The sequence below is a fragment of the Puntigrus tetrazona genome, chromosome 8, assembly GCF_018831695.1.
Source record: "Puntigrus tetrazona isolate hp1 chromosome 8, ASM1883169v1, whole genome shotgun sequence".
In the NCBI taxonomy this organism is placed as follows: domain Eukaryota; kingdom Metazoa; phylum Chordata; class Actinopteri; order Cypriniformes; family Cyprinidae; genus Puntigrus; species Puntigrus tetrazona.
In genome coordinates, this window is record NC_056706.1 from 14,707,775 (window position 1) to 14,731,777 (window position 24,003).

General features: G+C 38.9%; 2 protein-coding genes across 3 annotated transcripts; both read right to left on the minus strand.

Moving 5' to 3' along the window:
- Positions 1-87: 87 nt before the first annotated feature.
- On the minus strand, positions 88-15,171 carry snrnp200 (small nuclear ribonucleoprotein 200 (U5)). Its single transcript, XM_043247034.1, has 45 exons — positions 14,865-15,171; positions 14,335-14,498; positions 14,058-14,229; positions 13,123-13,315; positions 12,996-13,051; positions 12,805-12,900; positions 12,429-12,581; positions 12,242-12,341; positions 11,991-12,127; positions 11,793-11,870; positions 11,528-11,701; positions 10,855-10,992; positions 10,532-10,687; positions 10,207-10,377; positions 9,924-10,117; positions 9,677-9,800; positions 9,430-9,579; positions 8,999-9,109; positions 8,783-8,914; positions 8,507-8,695; positions 7,983-8,180; positions 7,638-7,790; positions 7,477-7,557; positions 7,305-7,388; positions 7,111-7,217; positions 6,903-7,021; positions 6,659-6,813; positions 6,294-6,483; positions 5,980-6,150; positions 5,726-5,886; positions 5,391-5,618; positions 5,096-5,287; positions 4,808-4,986; positions 4,536-4,687; positions 3,698-3,806; positions 3,499-3,607; positions 3,219-3,408; positions 2,874-3,038; positions 2,526-2,647; positions 2,275-2,418; positions 1,475-1,651; positions 1,219-1,379; positions 1,046-1,127; positions 466-558; positions 88-367 (listed from the first exon to the last, which is right to left on the minus strand). Exons 1-45 carry the CDS (start codon positions 14,907-14,909, stop codon positions 218-220), a joined length of 6,405 nt encoding a protein of 2,134 aa, XP_043102969.1. The 5' UTR covers positions 14,910-15,171; the 3' UTR covers positions 88-217.
- Positions 15,172-15,937: 766 nt separating this feature from the next.
- On the minus strand, positions 15,938-23,617 carry slc20a1a (solute carrier family 20 member 1a). 2 transcript variants are annotated; one of them, XM_043247403.1, is made up of 11 exons: positions 23,454-23,614; positions 21,387-22,028; positions 20,928-21,068; positions 20,465-20,550; positions 20,224-20,320; positions 19,066-19,185; positions 18,694-18,909; positions 18,083-18,578; positions 17,012-17,197; positions 16,593-16,677; positions 15,938-16,497 (listed from the first exon to the last, which is right to left on the minus strand). In XM_043247403.1, exons 2-11 carry the CDS (start codon positions 21,733-21,735, stop codon positions 16,333-16,335), a joined length of 1,941 nt encoding a protein of 646 aa, XP_043103338.1. In that variant the 5' UTR covers positions 21,736-22,028; positions 23,454-23,614; the 3' UTR covers positions 15,938-16,332. The 2 variants fall into 2 exon arrangements, 1 of the variants encoding a protein (XP_043103338.1); XR_006251614.1 differs by having other exon boundaries at positions 16,434-16,497; positions 16,593-16,738; positions 23,454-23,617.
- Positions 23,618-24,003: the final 386 nt, after the last annotated feature.

Sequence of the window (24,003 nt, forward strand, 5' to 3'; positions counted from 1 at the left end):
AGACGTTTTTTTTTAATGCAGTTATTCTTAGACATTAAATGACCTAGATTTCTTCCGATGATCTTTTAATAAGTGCAAAGCTAAATCTCCAATGTACATGTTTCTTTATTTAAATCACAATGAATTAAACAGTCGCAATATTCCTCAAAAATATATATAAAAACACAAACTGCTTTCACGTGACAGTACAACCGTTCCCACTATGACTAAACTGGGATTAATCACTGTCACTTTCTCCCTCACTGTCTGCTTCTTTAACGTCCATGCTGAACTTGTATTCCTGGTCGCAGCCCATGTAGGCATCGCTCATGAAGTACAGTGTGTAGTTGTGCACTCCAACAACAGGTGCCACAAAGTCAAGTTTCACCTGGAGCATGAAAACAAAGCCAATGTCATTAACAGTTCTCACAAGACATGTTTTTTTAATACTACACGGGAATAATGCACTATCAAAGCAGGACTGACCTTGGCCTTCTGCTGAAGAGTTAGTCTCTTGATTGAGATGAGACTGTTTGATTTGGGGTCACCAATAACAACCCACCAGCCTTCTTCACGTTTCTGCACATAAACAAAATGTCATGAAGTAATGCTGTATTTCTATAAAATAAACGAATGTCTTTGAAACGGTTTTGTTAAACTTATTTAGCAAATATGGATTAAAGAGAGTAATTTTTTTTATTGATTTGTATTTCAAATAAATGCTGTTCTTTTGAACTTTCTATTTAAGAAATAGATTTAAGCATATTATAGTAATTCATGAAGGATCATGTGGCGCTGAAAACTGGAGTAATAGCTGCTGAAATTGCATACATTTTAAAATTTAAACAGAAAACATTTGAAGTTGCAGCAATATTTCTTAGTAGTTTTTAAACTGTATTTTAGACCAAATGAATGCAGCTTGGGTGAGCATGAGAATCTTTTTTTTTTCTTTTCTTACAGACCCAAAACATTAAAACACCAAAACTACCTTACTAACTATTAATAAGCAGCAAATTAAGAATTTATTGAGGGGTCGTTGTTAAAAGTTTTGTCAATAGAAATGTACCTGAGGGAACAGAGGAGCAATGACTGGACCTGTAACTTCCTCTTCTCGCTCCAACTGCACTTGGACGACCACTGGACTTCCACTGTGAGCACAAGATGATCGATTAATACCTTCAGCAAAGTGATTTAAACATTTTTAACTGAAGCCCTCTGCATTTAGATTTCAGCTCGTACCTCTTGATGTTGTCTTTGTCAGCCACCTCATACGACAGCTCAATGTTGGGATAGCGGTTACAGAATCTTGCCACATCTGCCATTTGTACATCTGTAAGCTGCAGAAGACCAGTGCGGTCCTCGTCTTCCATCTCCATGATGTCGAAGATGCTCTCCACACCCTGTACACGTCAACACAACAGAGATGAGATGGAGCCAAGAGATGACGTTCAGCGGTTAGATGACCCCCACCGCCCCATTCAGACCCAGATCTCACCTTGTCTGTGCAGCGCTTGATGTGTTCAGAAGTGAAGTGGGGGAGCTGTTTGAGGTAAGAGTCTTTGGACCACATGGCTTGTGTGACCATCTGAGCCAGCTCCATAGCAGCCAGCGCCGGACTCAACCAGCCGTTACTGGAGAGCACATCCACACACGCCTGGATCAGCCGCACAGCCTGAAAACAAGCGCAGGAGAAGCTCAAACATTTCATTTGTAAAATTAAGATTATGAATAAAGAAGCTGATCAAAAGATAAAAGATAAAACGTTTTAAATGTTTTTTGCTCACAAATGTCTTAACATATAAACTAACATTTGACAGGTGGTGTATGAAATAAATTTAAATCTATTAAACTAAAATCGAAACATTAAAAAATATAAATACAATGGTAGCCACTGCTAATTTCATGATCCAGTAAATTTGACAAGAGTTGGAAAATAAACTGGACAGATATATTGTACATTTAAAGGAAAGCCTTTGGCATAGCATTATTGTTGGACATTCTCAGGAAATATACTGACACTATGCCAGAGAGATGTGCTGCTGTAATTGCTACAGAAGGTAGACATACCAAATATTAAGTTTAAAAATGGATAAAAATAGTACGACTCACTTTATGATTGCTCAGAGCAACCATGTTTCATAAGCATTATGAAATCAATGGCAAAAAGAAAGTTTCAGATCTGCGAGTGTTCTAACAATTTTGGCCACCACTGTACATTAAAAAAAAAAACAACTACTTTTTTTTAAATTGAACTGAAAAAGAGGTTCATTGTGCACCCAAAGTGCTTGCTCTCACCTTGCTGAGGATATCCTCAGTATCTGACTGGAGCTCAGCGCTCAGCTGCATGCGGGACAGATGAGACTGGAGCAGCAGGTTGGTCTTCACATGAGGGTCATTGAACTTGGGGTTGTTCAGTTTGTGAGGAACTTTTTGAGCCAGCTGAAGAAGTCAAGAGTTATTTTTTTTAAATGGAGCGCTTTGGTGCAGCATGTTTGTTTAAGAGATATGATACCAAGTCAAATGAAGGAGAGTGCATTTTTACTTACCTGCCGCAGCAGGGTGTCTTCATGGTGTCTGATGGGAATGTTTTTATACTCTGCAGCATTGGAGATGATCTCAATGAGGCCACGGACCTTTGTCTTGGCATTCAGGGACATACTAAAGAGTTCTGGAAAAAGAGGCACAGACAACAGTTGCATCAGATTAGAGATGCCAAGATGATCAAGAAGCATGCTTATCAATTGTGCCTAAAGGTTGTATGAAATGGAAATTTACTGATGGATAAAACCAAGTATCCACCCTACATCCTTTTTCAATAATCCATCACACTATCACAAAGGAGGAAAGACACTTCGCTACTTTTGATCCTGACTTTAATGACTTAAAGTACTCACCAATGGTGGTGTAGTTTATGTAATAATAGGCTGCGATCATGCCCAGATTCAGAGGTGCAACATCCATCTCATCCTCGATGCTGATGCACTTGGACTGCTCCAGATCTTGCAAGGTGTTTTCCACCAGCTCAGACAGATGATCTGACAGGTGGCGATGGGACATACCTGTAAAATGGAGAGATTTTAGTCTCTGATGCATTAAATAAATGCTACAGTTGCACTGTTGACTGCTTGACTATTTTACAAGCATTCCTGTTTTGTAGCAGAGTCTAGTTTTTCAAATGTAGAGCCATTTGTCCTGCTGTGGTGAAAAATGTGGGTATTTGACGGATTGTGGTTCCTCACCCTGCAGGTTGTAGTAGTTGGGGTTTTGGGTCATGCGGCGATACAGGAATGTCCATGTCAGGTAGTCTACAGCGTCCTGTTTGTTCTCCACTGTCTTTGTGACGATCTCAGCATTGAAATGATCGTGAAGACAATGGTCCAGGTGAGACTCCACAGGCAGAGGCTCATAGAGGAACTTCTTAAAGAAGTCCTACAGAACAAGGATGTTTACAGTTATAAAGAAGGAACCAACAATAGTGGTATTAAGTTAAGAAAATGTGTAGATAAGAGTAAGCTTTACCTTTTTAGACCCTTGACACATGATGACACAGCGACCCTCGTCATCCTGGAGGGGACGGTTAGCCTTTCCTACCATCTGGAGCACATCATAGATTGGGTAGTCCACATATCTAATTGGATAAAGACATTGAGCAACACACACGTAAATATTAGTGATGATATTAATCATTTGAGCCTACTAATGATGAGAAAATACTTACGCATGGATTTTTCCATTGTAGTACTGTGTGTCCATGACAATCACCAGGTGGGCAGAAATATTAGTGCCCCAGCAGAGAGAACGAGATGCCACCATCACCTGAATGGCACCTGGAATGAGAGAACAGAAGCCAACATTTTTAGCTCAAACACATCTTAATCAAAAGTTACATGTGATATTAGCATTCCTGGGTCCTTCGAATCTTAAAAACTGATTGTAATTACACTAAAAACTTTGTGATTACGTTTAACATTTTAAACACTTTAACTGATTAAAATTTCTTTGAACTTGTAACATCCCAAATTTATGTTACCGGGGAAAACAAAATTGTCATTAGTATATTTGTAGCAATAGCCAACAATACATAGTATGGGTCAAAAATATAGATTTTTATTTTATGTCAAAAAACATTAGGATTATGTTTCATCAAGATATTTTGTACACTTTCTTTCAGTAAATATACCAAAGGATATGAATTCAATGACTGATGAGTCACTAAAGATGCTGCCAAATTTTTTCCAACATTTCATATTTATAATATAAATATGAATATAATATATATAATATATAGCAATTTGTATAATAAAACCGAGCTTTATGCAGTTATTGCCTGCAGCGTAAATGCATTCATGCTATATTTCAGCTACATTGAACTACATTGAAATGCATCTGAATGCTGTTTCAGTCACTTGTTTGTTTCAGTAGTGAAAAAAAGATTTTGTAGATACTGATTTGGTTACATATATCCATTTTCTAACAAAACAACATCAGTATTACGCTGGAAGGTGTTCAAATTCATTGTTCTCATTTTATAAAACATTGGGTTTTGTGTGTTTTACCAGAGGTGAAGAGATGCTCCACAATCCTGCGCTCTGTAGGTGAAAGGCCCTCGTGAAGGTACCCCACCCCATTAGAGAGGGTCTCCTTCAGTGTAACATCAGAGAGATTCTCCATAAATGGAGCCAAGTCCTTCTCAGTTGAGTGCAGGAACCTGCAGGGATAAAAAATATGGATAGGGTTCAGATGTCAGATGTCAAAAAAAAAAAAAAAAAAAAAAAAAAGTCTAGTTCCTAAAAAAATAAATAAATATGATATAGAACTTCTCCAGCACCTCTGTGGGACTACGTCTGCAGCACAGAAGGTGAGGATATCAATAGCAGTGAGACGAGTCTGACGTCTTGATGGCACAAACACCAGCACTGGCTTGGACGGGGAATGCTTCATTATTGCGTGATACACTGGTTTAGCCATAGACAGCAGACGAGTCTGTGTGTGACTCACATTGAAGCCCTGAGGAGGGGAAAAAGCAGAGAGGAGGATTAAATAAAACTTTACCAAACTTAATATTGTCAGGATTGTGCCTAAACATGACATAAGTTACAAAGATCTTCAGACCAACCTGAATGTGAAGCTCAAGAGGAACCGGCCTGACATTGGGGTGAAAGTTGAAGGTGGCCGTAGTGCTGCAGCCAAGCCAGTGAGCCACATCTTTAGCATTGGACAGAGAGGAACTGAGGGCCACGATACGAATGGGCCGCTCGATCTGAGAGGAGATGTACCGCATCCTGGAGCAAATCACCTCCAACACAGGCTACAAGAGACAGAAAATTTTTAAATAAACCAAAACAAATGATCTCTGGTGATTTAATAGCTAATTATTATTTTTTTAGAAACCAGAATAAACAAGCACTTACTCCATTGTCACCTCCAATGAGATGAATCTCGTCTACAATGAAGAGACTAACATTCTGCACGTTCTTCCTCTGTTTCCAGCGGCGGGACAGGATGTCCCACTTATCTGGGGTACTGACAATGATGTCACCTTTACCCAGCAGTTTGAGATCAGTACTCGTCTCACCGGTGAGCAGGACAACCTTCTTATTCAAGGTATCCTGAAACTTCTGGTGCCAGTCAATAAAGACCTGCACAAAAAACAATGTTTCAATCACACTCAGCTCCTCATTTCACAGAATTTCTGGAAGTTTGCATAAACGCTTACATTTTCCATAAAAAGCAAATATGGACATACCTGTTCGGCCAGAGCCTCCATGGGTGTGATGTAAACACAGCGGCCCTCTGAGTTGTGTAGGAGCATCCTAAGAATGGCAAACTCGGCACATATGGTCTTCCCGCTGCCGGTGGGGGCTCCAACAAAGACATTATCATCGCTGTTGTACACCGCATTGAACACTGAAAAAAAATCAAGAATGGTTTTATTTAAAGTCAAATTAAAGTATCAGTCCAAAATACAATGTGTTGTGGATGGTCTGTAAAGGCAGGTACCTTGGGTCTGGATTGGGTTGAAAAAGGGAAAGTTCTGGTAGAGGCTCTCGAAGGCTGCGTTTCTCAGAGCGGACACGGGCAATGGCTGCAGGTCCAGCAGCTCAGTCGGGGGAGGATACTTCTCAGGAAGGATCAGGTGACGGAATGAAACAGGAAGTTGAGTCTCACATGCTTGAAAAAGAGAAAAAAAAAATTATCTTCAGACTTTCCCAGTACCACTAAAGATTGGTCACTACATCATTAGTACATTCTGAATTAGTATTTTTAATATTCAGTATAGTTTAATAAAACAGCCTGTAGTGGCCTGTACTTACACAGCCAACGGTCTGAAGCTATGCGAATGAAGTACTGTGGTGGTAGCGGCTCAAACACGGGAACAAAGAACGTCACAAGATGCTCATCCTGAGCGTACTTGGCCTTCAGGAGGAAGTACTCATGATGAAGAACGACCTCACTGTCCACATCCTCCACCAAGATCCAGAAGGCCTCAGATGAGCCATGTATCTAAAAGAAGCAGATATTTAGTTGCTAGTTTAAAGTCAAATTAGCTTCTTTTTTTTTTAATGTTGAAAAAAAACCTTAAATAATTCAAATATTAATTTATTTGTAATTATTCATTATTGCAATAATAAAATATCATAAAAAAAAATAAAAGGAAAAAATATTTTTAAAGACTGACCTTGTCATCCCACTGGAAATCTGGTGTGATGGTGAGCTCCACTTTTAGAGTGGAGCGTGTGATGGGCTGCAGATGAACGGCCAGGTCCAGTTTTGGAAACTGATGGACATACTTATGAATGGTCTTCCCCATCTTTGGCATGCGGATCAACTCACCTGAAAGAGTGATCATGAGACAATTACATAAAATGTCACTTTTATGGACAATGCTTAACTAGCACAATGTATTCATATCTACCACTCACCAATTTCATTGTGGTTCAGATCATAGAGCCGCTCGAATGGAAAGTTCTTCTTCTCAATCTTTTTGATGACCTCCTCTGGAAGCTTACGGAACTGACGCAAAGGAGACATCGACTGCCACCTTAAAGGGGGAGGGCCAACAGAATGAACATCACATTCGATAATAAATACTACATTGTGGCAAAAACCAGCAGCACCATGACCACCTACATCCTTTTGTCAATCATCTTGCAAAGGTTCAAAGTCTTGTCTGTGAGTTGGGCCCAGCCTCTGCTCAGGACAATCTCAAAGATGGCCCTCATCAGTCTGCCAGCACTCTGTAGAATCAAACAGAACATGAATTCTGAAAAAATTCAATCGAAGGTTGTTCAATTAGGGTTTTAGATAAAGATGATGTCACTAACCTGGGTCACATAGACCATGTCAGCCATGAGAGCAAAACCCTCCAGCTTGAGCTGAGAGATATATGCCTGCAGCAGCACATTAATCTAAGAAACAGATATAACACTCAAGTTAGGAGAGACAATCATAAGAATGCATATATGTATTTGATACTATACTCTAAAATGCATTTACCTTTGCACTGGGCTCTTCAATGCTTTCCTTTACCGGAATAGGGACTCTCTCAAGCAGTTTCTGAAGCTCCAGTTTTTCTTCCTGTCAAACAGAACTTAGAACTTAAATCCTGACAGTTTGGTTCCAATGTTTCAGCTGGTTTAATTTGATAAAGCACATACCTCTCTGACAGTGATGTTTCTGAACTCAGAGGAGAGCGAGAACACCCTGAAGAGCTCAATCTCACTCAGTGTAGGCTTTAGCAGCTGGTTGTAAGTCATTATGGACTCATGGGTGATGTAGAAATGACTGGCAATGCGGCCCAGGTCCGTCACCTACAACAGAACAAATTAAATTTCATTTAAACAACATCTGCTGCTGTCATTTGAAAGTTAGTTGATGTGTTCAGGCAGCTGTGCTGAAATCTATTACGCCAGGTCGGGTATTTCAAAATTGATTGTGCATATAAATCTAGACATTCCCAGAGCTGCTTAGAAAAGTAGGTTAATATGACAAACGGAGTGTACCTGAAAGCTGCCAGATCTCTTGTCATATTTGACTAAGTTGTTCTTCTCCAAGACGGTGGCTGCTGTGTGCACCAGGTCCATCCTGCGCCGCTCCAGCAGGGGGTCACTGCTGCGGTCGTCGTGGGAGACCCCATATAGGGTGGGGTTCCGCAACATTCTAACATAAAGGTATGTATAACCCAGCCAATTTACAGCATCCTGAAAACGGTAACAGAGAAACAGATGATTAAAGAAGAATACTAATAATAGGCATTTGCAATTACTACACATTTTCAATACAATAAAAATTATTCAATATGCTTAAATGAAAATATAAAAGCTACTTTTTTGGTTTTGGAAACAAATGTGTACAACTATTTAACTAATATATATATAATTATTTTCACAATATAATAATATACTTAGTGTTTTACTAACATGCTCCTCACATCATTACGCTTTTTAACCTAAACTTGTAAAAGTACATAATATTTAACCAATAAAAATATTAAAGCTAAAACACAAACAAAAAAATTACACCTCACCTTGGCATTCTGCACATTGCCCAACACGATCTCTGCATTGAGCATGTCGGGTAGTTTGGCCACCATCTGGCTCTCGATGGGCAGCTGCTGATTGAGCAGGGACAGGTAATACTGCAGCTCTCCATGGGAAGTGATCAGAATACCCTCTCCTTTAGAGTCATACTGTGGCCTGCCAGCACGACCCAGCATCTGCGTCACAAAGGTGAGAGAGAGTCAAGTCGTTACTTGCACTCCATTTAACTCACAGTACAAAATGTGTGTAGAAATGCTACAGACCTGTAGGATATCCAGGGCTCCCAGCTCTGTCCATCTGCCTTTCTCTGGGCTGTACACCTGTGTGCCTTTGATGATGACAGTGTGCGCTGGCAGATTCACACCCCAGGCCAGAGTGGCTGTAGACACCAGTACCTAGAAAACACACACATTCTCTCCGTTTCAGAACAAGCAATAAATCAAAAATGTTATTGACTTTGCTGAATGCTAAAAGCTAACCTGAATGTGACGGTCAGCAAAGAGATCCTCTACCAGTGTTCTGTCCACTCTGGTCATTCCAGCATGATGAATAGCAAAACCATATGGCAATAGATCTTTCAGCTCCAGGTTCTGTCAAAAAAAGAAAAACACATGGTAAACAGAAGCAGTATACATTATTTGTGTGTCCAGACCATGAAGCGGTGGGAGCTTTTAATAATACCAATTTAATAGTACCAATAGCAGACAAGGGGAATCTTTGAAATTGGCTTGAAATTATTGCTAGACTATAATAATTTATCATCATGTTCTGTTTAGTAAGACGACACAAGCCAAAATGTTTAAAAAGACTTGAATTACATGTTTAGATTCTATGCAGGTCTTGTTTGAAGTGTGCGTCAGTTTGAGGTTGTATCTGATGTACAGCACTTTAGTGTTAGTTGTGAACTAACCTTGCACTGCTCAGCTTCAGTTCTCAAGACCTCAGTGGAGGCTGAACCCTCTCTCAGAAACAACCCCAGCGTGTCCTTTTCCAAACACATGTCCCTGATTGCACGCGCCGTCTTTCCTGTCTCCTTTCTTGAGTGCACAAACACCAACACCTAGGAAAAAAAACATTATCAAGAAACAAAAGGTTAATTGAAGAAATGGTAGAATACATTTGATAGACAACTAGTTAGTTATTGTGTTCAGCTTTACCTGATTCTTTCCAGCATGTTCCATGATCTTCTCATACACAATCTCATTCATAATTTGGAAGCGCTTGATAGCCTTCTTCTCTGTAATTCCTACATATGTTTGTTCCAATGGCACGGGTCGGAAACTTAAAAAAAAAAAAAAGGGGGAAAACATACAATATGCATATTTTATTATACCAAAAATGTATTCATTTTTATCCACATACCGTTGCAGAAGACTTTTTTCACCACAGCAGTCTTTTTCTCACCTGTTGTCAAAATAGAAGAGTCCCTTGGATGGATCCACACGAAGGCAGGTAGCCACATCCTCATAGTTGGGCAGTGTGGCACTGAGGCCGATAAGCCTCACGTCTTCCTGTGTCAACTCCACATTGCGGATAGTTCGAGCAATCAGGGACTCCAGAACGGGGCCACGATCATCATGCAGCAAGTGGATCTCATCCTATCACACAGAATGTTACATTTGAAACATCAAAAAAAAAAAAAAAAAAAAAAAAAAAAAGGGAATCTATAACTTTTTAGATTACTCACAATAATGATAAGGCGCACAAGCTGCGTATATGTGCGTTCTCCTCCTTTTCGGGTGATGATGTCCCATTTCTCTGGGGTGCACACGATAATCTGGGTGGCATTTATTTCCTCTTTACACAGCTGATGGTCACCGGTCAGCTCAGAAACAGTTATGCCATAACTAGCCAAACGCTGAAGACAAAGCAACAAATGTTTTAGAGACAATATGAAGATACATTTTTTAAAAAGAATACGTAAATATTAATTGTAATTCTAATTATAGCTACTTGTTTGAAGGACACTAAACAACAGGAGATGATGGAAAAAAATCATAATGCAGTCTTACCTTCCCAAAGCTGCCCACCATCTCCTGTACTAGTGAGCGCATGGGAGCAATATAGATGATTTTAAAATCATCAACATTGATGGTGCCATCCATGTTGATGTGCTTTCCGATCTCTCTGAGCATTGCCATAAGAGCAACATTGGTTTTGCCAGCACCCTACAGGTTGAAAAAAAAAAATAGAAAACAAAAACCTGAGTTTCTTTTAGGGTAAAAAGCTCATTAAGTTAATGCCTATGATGAATCATTTTTGTCACACTGCTTTTAATGGAGATGTTAATTTTAAGCCAGTGCTTAGACAGTTGTGCCTTCATTGGTAGACTCACCGTTGGGGCACAAACCAGCAGGTTTTCATCTGTCTCCATTGTGGTTTTAAAGAGTTTACTCTGTATGCGATTCAAGGTTTTAAATCCTTCAAATCCAGCTTGGGCATATTTGGGTAGCTTCTCAATAGCCACCAGTGTCTGACAGAGAAAACGAGAGAATCTTTGTGAGACGCTTGTGAAATTACATAGATGCAATAAACCAATAATTTATAATACACTGCTATTTGCACTAGTGTTCAAAAGTTTGGGATCGGTGGATAAAAATATTTATATATTAAAGATAAAATGTATTATAAAAAGTCATTATGTATAAAATAATCAAATAAATGCAGTTTTTTTCTATTTATCAAAGAATCTTCACAGTTACCACAAAATGCTAATCAGTACAACTCTTCACTTTGATAAGAAATAGCTTGAGCAGCAAATTAGCATGTTTTAATGATATCTAAAGAATCCTGCATCAATCAAGCGTTTTACAACAATAAATTACTTATATATTTTTTTTAAATGTTGAAAAATAAATGTTTTAACAGTAAAGAAAAAAAGATTTATATCAAAAACTAAATCTTACCAACCACAAACTTGCATGGCTGTGTGGCAATTTGATGTAATAACCACACACCCAGAAATAAATAATTTATCGCCAAATGCATCACAAAATAGAGAAATATACCTCTTCATCACCAAAGGGTTTGGGTTTGAGAGCAGGCACATGGACCTCCTCGTAACCCTTCCTCTGTTTGCGGAAGGAGCCGTCTGGCAGCTGACAACGCTTGTTGGCCATGAAGTGACTGCCCTGAGAGAAGGCCAGGTCTTCAAGATCTAGTACTTGCCTCGAGGTCACAGCCTACAATATAAAGAACACAGCAAAAATATAAAACAAATTAAAAAGTGCATGAAGGAGTAGATGTAGCTTTAAAAACAATTATGTAATTTACCTCTCCATGATCGATGTCCATAGACTCCAGATCATCTACACGAGACTTTCGTACTCTCTCCCGGCGAGATCGCTCCTCCTGCAAAGAAATAAAAGATAATAAGCCTGATAAGCTTACAAAAGAGCATCCTTTTTTAAACAGCTAAAAAACACAAACGGTCTCAAATAAACCAACTAAATAAGGAGGGGAAGTTCTGACCCTGATGATGTCCTCTTTCTCAGTCTCCTGCAGCTGGTAAAGAACTTTGGAAAGATCCTGATCAGCTTCCATTTTGTTCATGATTTTCTCTTTCTCAGCCTCACTTTGGGCGCTGGCCAACATTGTGCAGTACAGGACTGAAAACAAACAAGGCTTTTTAAAAACGTGTAAACCTTTGAACTATTCACACTATCAATATTGTAAACGATGTCAAAAATGACATCCCTGATTGATGCGACTAATCTACTTACTCATTCGCCTGTGCTGGCGGAGGACCTTAATGAAGTCAAACGTGTTGAAGCCCAAAAGCAGCACCAACTGGTTCTCACACTCTCTGTCGTCACTGGCCGTCTAATCAAAAGACAGGAATAAGTGAGCCACACGACAAGACATACACAAACAAATCTCCCAGTCTCCAAGGAACTGAGAAATCCCTACCTTAAGGATTTCCAAAACCTCATCTGCTTTCTTCTGAGACACGATAGCATCATTGTAGAAGCGGCTGAGCTGTCGCTGGAGCCAGAAAGCATCGATGTCTCGAGGGTGAAGATCCTTCTTTTTGGTCATCATCACGTCGCCTGTGTTTCCCAGCTAAAGAGACAAGAACATGTTAGGCTTGTTTGCCCCTGTCAGTGGTTCTCAGGCATTTAAAACTCCCCTCTTTATTGAAGACAATATGCCAAGACCCTCTCATTTAAGCCAGCATGTCTATATAATAACAAACTCAATAAGAACAAATTGAGTCTCTGTGGATTTTGGCCCAAATAGGTGCCTGACTCCTGCTCTGCGACCAGATGTGGGACATGGGACTTACATTAGCAGTCAAGGTGCTGCTCTCATCTGCCTCCTCTCCCTCGCTGTCATCAGAGCCTTCATCCCGAACCTCTCCATACTGGTCCTCATCGCCCTCCTACATGAAAAAATACATGGTGAAAAACTTAAAATAAAATACACAAAAAAAAAATTAATAATAATAATCAGAGCACCAAAAACCAAGAAGCTCACCTCCTCATCAGACTCAAACTGCACATTGACTCCATAGGTTTCATCAATGTTATCATCTGCAAAAGAGAAGAGAGGTGTGACCTAGCTGAACACCAAGACGAGAAGAGTTTGGACCTGAATTACTTACCCATATTTTGGAGCTCTTTGTCTCCACCGTAGTCAGAGATCTTCTTGCCCAGGTTGACCAGGACGTGGTAACGCGTGTCGTCCGTGGGCCCCAGCAACTGCTCCACCTCCCTCCTCCTCTCTTTGTCTCTCATCTTGTCATTCTTCAGCACAGCCAACACCTCATCTGCAGCTCCACAAAGGATATCCCTGGGCTTAAAGGAGAGAAAAAGAGCAGCGAATTATGATGTGACACTTTAACCTAAACAAATCCACTGTTCACATGCCTATAAACATCACCCCATATTTATCAGACAATTCACTGTTCTTTAATAGCAAATTGAAAAGAGAACATTTTTGCAGATTCACAATGCTATAACATGTTAAAACAATGATCACCAGTAATAACATATTACACTGTTTCTGTTTACAACCAGTATAAAAAATAAAAAAAAAAACAGTTCAAAAGTTTGCGGTCAGTAAGATTTTCTAATGTATTGAATACAGTACAAAATACAGTACTTCTGTAAAATATCATTACGATTTAAAATACCTTTATTTTGAAAAGCTATTTATTCCTGTCATATAAAAAGCAGAATTTTAGCCATTCCTCACTACTTCAGTGTCACATAATCCTTCAGAAATATAATTTGCTTCTTTGGTGCTTAAAAACATTCCTTATTATCAATATGAAAAACAGCTGTGCCGATGAACATCTTGTGGAAAGAGATAGTTTAACGGTTATGATTAACGGTATTTATTTGAGACCATTGTTTTGTAGCATTCTAAATAGTTTAACTGTCACTTTAAATAATGTAAAAATAAAAGTAAACATTTTAGTAATTTAGTAACACTCAAAAAAAAATATGGCAAAATGACTCAATATCTCTAAGACAGAGAATATCCATTTTTAATTTTGTATATTATAATGAGTGTAAACCGGTGCAGTGATCTTACCTGATCTCCAAGGGCAGCCTGAATGAAGCTGAGAAGAATTTCATACGTTTCTCTCGTCTCTTTGGTCTTGGGCTTGTATACGATGCCCACCATCTCATCGATCCCCTCAGACAGCAACGTGAAGCCCTTCATCTTGTTTATGTCATGTCTGTCTTCGTCTCTCTTTCTTCTCCTGCACCATACAATGAAAAAAAAGGTTTAATCGATTCAAAGACCATGACACGATGAATGAAGGAGCGCACGCAAGAAAACAACATGCTTCTCTGGTCAGACTCACTTTGCTCTCCTCTCCTCCAGCATCTGAGGTTTGGTTCTCTGACTCCTGTCTCCCATTTTTGTTCCCTCCAGTTTTCCGACCAGAGACAGCACCTCTCCGGTGGGCTCATCTCTGCGGGTCCGGTCGATCAGAGATCTGTCCGCTTGCAACACCAAGTTGGAGTTCTGCGGAGAAAACACAAACACTCACGACTGATTCAACGGCGGCGATTGATTCAATGAACTGCCTACCTAGAAGGCATTTGTAAACATCACGAGCCCGGTCGCGTTTTATGAGCTTACATAATGCTAAGAAAAAAAAATATTTCCCTCAACTGCAAATACACATTTCCTACTAACTTATCCAGTTATCCAAAACTGCAATCTAGTTAGGCAGCTAGGTACGGTTTTTTTTTTTACAACAGCCAGTGTGCGAGCGCAAGCACGCGCACACCAAAACACACCGCTTCAGCGCGCTAAATAAAGGTTTAGCTTCCTAACATATCAAACCCTTTTAAAAAAGGAATATTACTAATATCATAAGACTCTTACCGCTTTGTATTCATACTGCAAACTACGCGCAGTAACATCCGCCATGACTTCTTATTACTGTAAATGCCCTCAGAATGAAAATCTTCTTTATCAACCAGCACAGCCGGCGCTAGCGGAAAGACAGACGGGTAAATAAACTACACAGCACTCATGTATGTTCCCAGTTAAGCGAGAACTGGCTCAGTGCGCACGAATTACGTGCACACTACAATAATAACACACTTTGAAAAGTTAAGTCTCTTTTTCTTTATCTCCGAAACTGCACCATACGTCTGAAACACGCACGACGGTTTCAAAACGCAGTTATTTCCGCTTCCGGGTTCGCTCCTCAGCGCGGTGCGGAACAATGCTGCCTCCTCTGGATAGGAATGGGATTTATTTGACGCTCTTAGAAATGTTTGTTTTAAAGGCAACATCATAAGTCTGAGGTACTAAAAACGTGAAACGTCTCGAAAGGCGCAATATCCACAGGTTTATACCCTCCAGAGCTGGAGAAAATTTGTATTAAATAATGAAAAATAAGAAGCCTGTGCATTTTTGTAAATTATAAACACTACAGAAATTGCTCTTTAAACATTGTTTAATATGCTTTATTGGAGATGTGTTAAGTATGTCAAAGGGCATGTAGAAGACAGCAAGTTTGCATGCATTGAAATAATGCCATTATACACTGACACTTTCAAAAGTTTTCTTTCCAAAATTTCATCCAACAGAAGAGGAAAACATACGTTATGGTTTGGGTTAGTCTACCACCCTTATTTGGTTTACAGTAATTGCTTATTTTAACATTTATCAGGGAAAGATAGCAGTTCATTTTGTAATTTATTTTGGAATAATTTATGTGTCTTGTCAACTATAATATTTTTTTTTTCTTTTGATAAAGGAGCCATTCAAAGATTATATCCATTATATGGGATTTAAATTTTTTTTCTCAGAATATATTGATTTTAATAAACATGGATTACCCGTTGAACACTGTATTAAAGCAGTTTTAGATACATAAAAAAAAAACATGATTAATCATGTTTTGTAAAAACTGTGGTTTATTTACAGGTGAAAATAAAATGCAAATGTCAGCAGAAACATGATTTATTTCAAATGTCATGCAAGTATACACATATTGTTTTATAAATAAAATACTGCCTTTCAGCTCAGAGTATGCATTTGCATTGCCAAAAACTGAAACAAAATTTTAGTCTAATCTAACAATATTTTTCTTTACAAAAATGTGAGGTCCCAAAACTAAATAAACACTCACGCATTTAATGGCTACAAAATTATCTCCTAACACTATTAAGCACCTTAAACATGTACAAAAATCACAGAGTATGAGTGTGATGTGCAAACATACACAGTCCTTGATTTGCTATGTACAGTACATATGATGGGACAGGGGCGGAGGGCCGTTACATAGTCGAGGCCCCAAAGTGTAATTATTTACAAGGAGTAAATGGTTTGCTATAAAACATTAGGTCAGAGGCAATATAACGTAATAGAAGAGCGCCATTATAGCAGCACTGATGAGACCAGAAATTGGCACGGTCACAAACCAAGCGATAAAGATATTCCGGAACAGACGCCAATCAACGGCCTTCCTGGAGCGGAGCCAGCCAACCGACACCACGGATCCCACCTGTTCATGAGCACACAAACAAAGAAGATAACAGAATTAGACATTTGTTGTCACAAATTACAACTGCGTTCATTCAATGCTAGTAAGTAACCCACCTTGCAGTGAGTGGTGCTAACTGGGAGTCCGATGTTGGAAGCGACAACTACAGTTACAGCAGAGGCGAGCTCGATGCTAAATCCGCTGCGAGACAGACGTGACGATTATAATAAGCTCTGTAAGCGTCTTTAAACACAGCAAAGGTCTGTTTGAATGGAAAAAAAATACTGCGGCATTGTCATAGTGTCATAATACTAAAGACAAGACAAATCTTCTTTATTGCTGGAGGGAATTTCCATGAGACACCGTTTGTTTACTCTTCAAAGTCAACAGAGATAAGAAAGTGGGAACCGGCCCTTAAGCCTCATGAGAACCGCGACGATGAAACGGAACTATAAAGCCTGATCCCACAAATAAGCTCTCGTATCAGTTTCTGCTTAGAGGGGGTACGAAACTCGGGGTATTAGCAGCTTGGTACCTGGAAGGAGTGATGGGAGTTAGGTCTTTGCCCATGGTTTGTATGACCCGCCGACCCCAAATCCAGAGCCCTGTACAGATACCCACTCCTCCATACAGGAGCAACCAAATTGGTGTGGGAGCACTGGGTGCTACAGAAGCGCTGTCGTAGATCAGCCAGAGTGCAACAAGAGGACCAATCGCATTACTGTAAGAGAGAAACGATGGGTAAGGCTATCAGTTAGAGATTATAACTACAGAAAAAATGCATATGTATACAAAATATTTTGTAACAAAATGCTTATGACCACAGTGCTACATTTTTATATTTTGCTAAATATACAGTAAAAACTAATTTTGTGAAAAATGATAACAATTTTAAAATAGTGTTTATATATAAAAATAAATTTTAGGGGCAGGCAATACATTTCCACTGCCTAATACGGTTCAACTTTATTTTCATAGTCCACTTTAGACATTAACTATAAGTAATTTTGTAAATACTAATTCTCATTAATTTGCAACTACATGTCTGCAAACTCTCAGAGTAGACTGTTAGAGGTAGGTTTAGGGTTAGTACAATAACTTGACACATATTTGCAAAGTTTCTCATAGTCAGTATGTTGTATGTTGATGTTGAGAAACCATGAAAATCAAGTGTTAGAAGTTATTAGGCAGACAGTCCACTATTACTGTAATTACTGCTTGTTGACGTGTAGTTGCAAAATTACTTACTGTTAGTAGAATGTATAAAGTGGAGGATCAGAATAACCACTAATATGTTTACACTAATATGTATATAACATTACATGTGTACAGGAATTCTTAGATGAGTAAAAAGAAAACAGTAACTTTTGTTTAAGTTAATGCATCCTGATTGATTAAAAAAATATTACATTCTTTAAAAAGTTACAGGCTGACTTTAATACTTTTTTTTTACATTTAGAGAAGTTTTACACTAAAAATGTATTAACACTGTTAAATGTACAAATCTCAAAATGGATTTTTTCATACTCTATATTACAGTGCTGTGACATTAAAATTTATTTGTAGTTAATTTTCAGTTTGAATTATTTTGGACGAATGATGATACCTAACGTCATTCCCCCCGTGCGCAAACGATCCAAAGCAGGCAGTGAGAATCTGCAGGAACTGGAAGAGCGTGGACACCTCTGGCTTGTCTATTTCAAGCTCATCTATTTCCTCTTCCACCGAGTCTCCTCCGACGTTTTCGTCTCCCATCTCCACTTCCAGAGCTCCGTCTCCTGCGGCGGCTTCTCCATCGGCCACCGCAGTGCAGTAGCTGTTATAGCTGTCGTACCGCGAGCGCCTTTTCTCTCCATCCAGTCCAGTCCGGCTTCCCTCGCCCTCCTTCAACGACCCGTGTATTCCGTAGATGGCCATGGTGTAAGAGGTGTAACTGTTGTTGCGGCGGATGGGTTTCTCTCCGGTCTCTCCCATGCATTCGCCCACCTTGGCCAGGTGAAGTTTGTGAAGTAGATCCTTGTAGATTCCAGAGTCTTTGTGTACGGTGTGAAACTGGCCTCCGCTCAAGTCTGGTATGGCAATCCCAGCACTGCCATTTAAAACTACAACGGATGACCAACATTGTAGATTAGAGAACGAGTTATTTAGTCAAAAGAGAATTGGTTTATTAAAACATGTAGAGTTAATGTAGTGTATTTATCATTTCAAGAGGCTGACCGTGACTGCAATCCAAATCTTTGGTGTCAAAATCTTTGCTGTCCAGGTCGGTTTCTGCTGAACCTCCGATGTCAAAGGCCACCTTGTTGCTGTCAGCAGGGGGTGTCTGTGGGACAGGAGAGTAGCTTCGAGGTGAGGCAGGATGGGCCACGGGGCCGTTTGAGGATGGCCTCTTCTCAATCAGCTGTGTCCCACTAGTGTCGGCAATATTCTCACCTGAAAAGGTGGAAATAATTATTATTTATTTGAAACAGTAATGTTTTTAGTAACATTTTTGATATATTTAATGCATGTTTACGGAATAAAATTTTAAATGGTGCAAGTATGCACCGATAATACTGCAGTAAAAAGGGTATATAAATAAATGTTTACTTTTTATCTTCTTCTTTAACTGTGGACAGACAACGAACCAGACCACCGCAGCAGTAAGCAGAGCACAGCCCAGTGAGATCAGCAGAGTACCCCACCATGGTATCCTGTCAAATCCTAACACTGTAGAATATAGAGAAGAACGAGATGAGAGCTGGAACATGTTTAGTGCTAAACAGTGCTACATATTTTACATTCTCACATTTAAAAAATCTCCTGAAAAGATAATGGGATTCACTTAATTAGCAAATCAGCATTAGAGTAACTTTAAACTTGTGTGACTGTTTATGTCTAAATGCGATAATCGTTTAAAAAAAGGCATTAAACATTGGTTAATGAAAGAAGGTAACTTGTGGACGAGCGTGATAGCACGACATTAGAATGGTTTGGAGTTAAGTCTGTTGTAAGGCAATGTGTTGGCAAAACACTGCAGTGAGATAAGCAAGCGGTTATCCAATTTTCTGTTTAAAATGAGGATGAAACGGGAGGCTATGTAGTAAGTTTATTTTTTTTATCATTATAACTTATGGCTAAGTTAATTTTCAGTTCCTTTGAAAGAAGAGAACCACTAACGGTATCGAACTTGGTCATGTGCATGGCTCAATAGATAACCAGGAAGAGGGCGGTCCTGTGGTGCGCTGATTAGTAACCAGACTCTAGGTCAACTGTAGGTTCACAGTAGCTTTTTTTTTTAATCTTCAGTACATCATGATCCCACTGAAGTTTGCTTATGGGTACAGATTGCTGGACTTGGGCCAAATTTCTATTTCATAATTTTATTATTGTATCAACAAACCGTACAGATGGTAGCTATAGCTATATTCATTAGCAATGTTGAGTACTGTGTTTAATTTGTATGTGTTTGTGAACGTGAAAGTAAATTAACAGTGTGTTAATTAATGATAAATGAGGGACCTGGTCCTGCATGCATACATTATGATCATAACATGACATGTGATCATGATTTGGGAACAAAATGTTCCTCAAAAGGCAATATCTGACATAACCTCCTTTAAATGATATTTTGACACATAGGAAAATCAACTCATAAATATTTGTATATAAAGAAAATACATATCCAAATATTTTAAATGTTTCTTAGACTAAAATTTTATATAAGAATCTAATTAAATAAATTACGTAGAAAAGAAAAAAGCTTACTTGGTGCTCCAGTAAACATGATGGAGAACAGATTGATTCCCATAGTAACGGCATAGAAAACTGGTAATGCTCTTAAACCATTGGGTACTGGATCTTCCTGGAGGAGCACGTGATAATATTGCCATTTAGCACATGGTAAAAAGCGTATGTTCTTTCTTTATTGACTACAACAAGAGATTAAAAAGTACCAAAACAGACACTGTCACATTATGTTACAGGTTAGCTCAGATTTGCTTTTTACCTTATTCAAGATGAACTTGCGGACAAAGTAGAAGAGAATGGCAGACATGATCCCGGAGAGAAGAGGTGACAAAAACCAAGAAGCAACTGGAACACGTAAAATCGAAAGATTACACAAATAAGCATAATGTAACAACTAAACAGTGATGTTCTTCTCTCTTATTTTAAAACTGTATGGCCCAACAATTTTTAGAGCTGCACGCCGAGCATCAACATGCACCCAACAAGTCACCAGGGGTGACTATTTCCTGTCTGTACAGTCCAAAATGTTCTGTACCATAAATAGATCTCATGTGAAAAAAATAACAAAACTAAGAAATCTGCATTAAATCACGTTGGTCTTTCCGCGTACTATTTTTGGGGTCACACGGGAAAATATTCTCTTTCCATTACATTAACTGAATGACATAATCTGACTAAGCACGCTTATACGCAAAATCTCAAAAATACTCAGGTTCGCATACCAATGCGAAGCAATTCCAGCCATTTCACCCCCTGATGACCTCTGGCAACCATGGAAAAGCCGATTGTGGCGCCCACAATGCAGTGCGTTCCAGAGATGGGGAGTTTCAAGAACGAAGCTGCGAGCTGCCAAACGGCAGATCCTGTAACGGGACAAAAACAAACAAGCTTTTGACGTGACCAACACAAGTCACGATAATGTGATAAAGTTCCACCTAGGTGAGAAGCTCGAAATTTACTGGATTCAGCTGAATCGCAATCTCCTGTGTGACTATGATGGATGTGTTGAAATACATACATTTGAGCCAAAGTAGGGTTTGAAGGTGAAAGATAGCAATAGAAGTCAAAGGGATCTAAAACAATTAATTGGTTGCAAAAATATCTCAGACGAAACAAAGTCATACTGGGTTGGACACCTTTTTTTGGTGTGAACTATACCTTTAAATCAAGTATGTACTCACCAAACATGGCGCTGATAGAGCCAGCCATCAGCACAGCCTCTGAGCCGTTGTACATGTGAACATCGATGATACCCGAACGGATAGTCTCGCTGACTTTGGCCCCCAAAAGCATGGCACCCACTGTCTCAAAGATGGTGGCCAGGATGCAGGCCTGGCGCAGGGTCACTACCCCAGAGCCCACTGCTGTACCGAACGAATTGGCTACATCGTTGGCGCCCACAGAGAACGCCAGGATGAAAGCGATGACGAAGCCCAGCACCAGCAGCCAGAGAACATCAGACATGTCCGTCTGTGAGGCCGCCGTTAGCATTGTAACAGTTGCTAGGGATGCTAGTGTAGTGGATTCCATTGCTGCATTAAATGCACTTCTGGCCTACTGCGAATCAACCTGTGTTGGATTATTGAGGTATTTCTTCTTAATAAATAAATAAATATTCAAAGTAATTAGAAGACAAGTTCAAAATCAAACAGTCGGATCCCTCTCTATCTCTACAAACACAAATGACAGTAGCAAGAAGTAAAAAAAAGCAACTGTTAGCTACATATACTAATAAGGGTAAGGTCTTTGCATTGGCTTTGGGTGGCTACACAGACAGAGACATCCATTGTGGACTAGATCTTAGTAGTGATCGACGGTTCATTCTGGAAAAAAAAGAGACATTTGAATGAATTAGAGACTTTAAAATCTGACTATAAAAAAGCACAAAACAGAAACACACAGTTAAAGTAAACCACAATGCTTTTATATGGCTTGATTTAGATATTTTTGGGGGAGGGATGGTACCGAGTCTTATTTGTGGGTGCAAAATAGCCTAACATAGTAGCCAAAGGAAGAAATTTAACAATATCTGCTTCAAACTCAAATAAAAATTCTGTCACATTTATTTATTTTTGCTGATTTATCCACCCTCATGTTGTTCCAAACTTGCATGACTTCCTTTAATGTGGAAGGTAAAAGAAGATATTTTGAAGAATGTTGGTAGTTTCAGTTCCCATTTACTTCCACAAGGGCAAAAAATACAACAGAAATCAAAACTGGCTACCAACAACTTTTTTCATAAAAGAAAAAAAGGAAAGATGTTTGAAACACCATTACGAGCGAGTAAATGATGGCATAATTATCATTTTTAAGGAGGTAACTTCTGCTATAGACTAATCGTTCTGTTTTAAACACATGCATAACACAATACAACATGATAATCATAACATCTACATCTGCAGCAACATCTCGCTATCATGTAGTAGTTCTACCTCAGTCACGTGGCGGTGCTAAACAAATTGCTGATGATTTTAATGTAAAAAAAAAATTTTGTAACACGGCATATTATTTATCTACCATAAAAATAATGGGTTTTTTTTTTCCAGAAAATGTACAAAGAGACATTATGCTCTACTGTGTGCCAGTGTAAGTCATTCAAGTAAGGAATTTCCAAAACAAAGTGCCATATTCATTTGGAAAAAAAGAGGCTTAATAATGCTTCATTAAGCATGCTATTTGATTATGTGCCTGGAAATACTTTTGATATTTTGATGGCAACTTTGTAACACAGACTATTATGTAAGTGCCTTCAGACATCAGAGGTTCAAGACTCAGAATATAAAAACATACACTAAAAAACCTCAGCTTCATAAGAACACTTGAGCACATGCTCCTTGGAGTAGATGAATGACTTGTTGAATTACTTATTTTTCAACTAAAACAGGCGTTTGTTTTGAACTCGCACAGAAGACCAGCTTTATAATGTCCCCCTGCCACATTTACATGCACAAGAATACTCTATATAATTAGAATTTGTTATTTTACAGTTATTAAAGTATCAGGTCTGAGTGTTATTAGACACGGACAGCTGATGGCCTGCATTTCTAAATCTAAACACTAACATTATACAGCTCTTCAGGCTCTTGTGAGCTAACATGAATGAAAATTAATGATTTATTAAATTACAAACATCCCATCACCTTTGCCCTGAAGTTAAAATGCACCGTTGAATAAATAGTCCTGAACCCTGCTACATCCTAACACAAACTGTCCGATAAAACCTAAGAGAAACGAAACAGAGTACTCACCAAATGCACTGAATGACTTCTGCTTGATCGTCTGTGGCGCCAATAAAATGATTAATAACCAAACGCTCAGTTTCTGTGTAAAACGCACAAGGTAAATATGAGCTTGAAAGCTTTCTTAGTCTTTAACTCCACAACTCTCCTAACTGTAGCTCAGTCCTGTCTGTTATATATAATTACTAGCGAAGGAGGGGAGAGTGAAGAGAACCACACCTCCAGAGGATCATGAGACTTCTCTGAAAAGCAAAGACTTTTAATGGTTAGCCAGAAGTTTGCACCAAATAACCAATTGTACCTAAAGTTTCGTCATGTGCGCCCTCATGTAGACACATGTGCCTCTTTGTCAGTTTTCTCGATGAAACATGACCATATACTTATGTATAATATTATAGCAATGGGCTGTGAAATAAATATTACATAACTCTGTTTTACAAGAGCATATTCACATATGCCTCTTAACATTACATTATTACAAAAACTATATATTTTTAGAAGCATTTAGAATTCCATAAAAAATACACATACATATAAAAAAGATCACAATAATGTAATA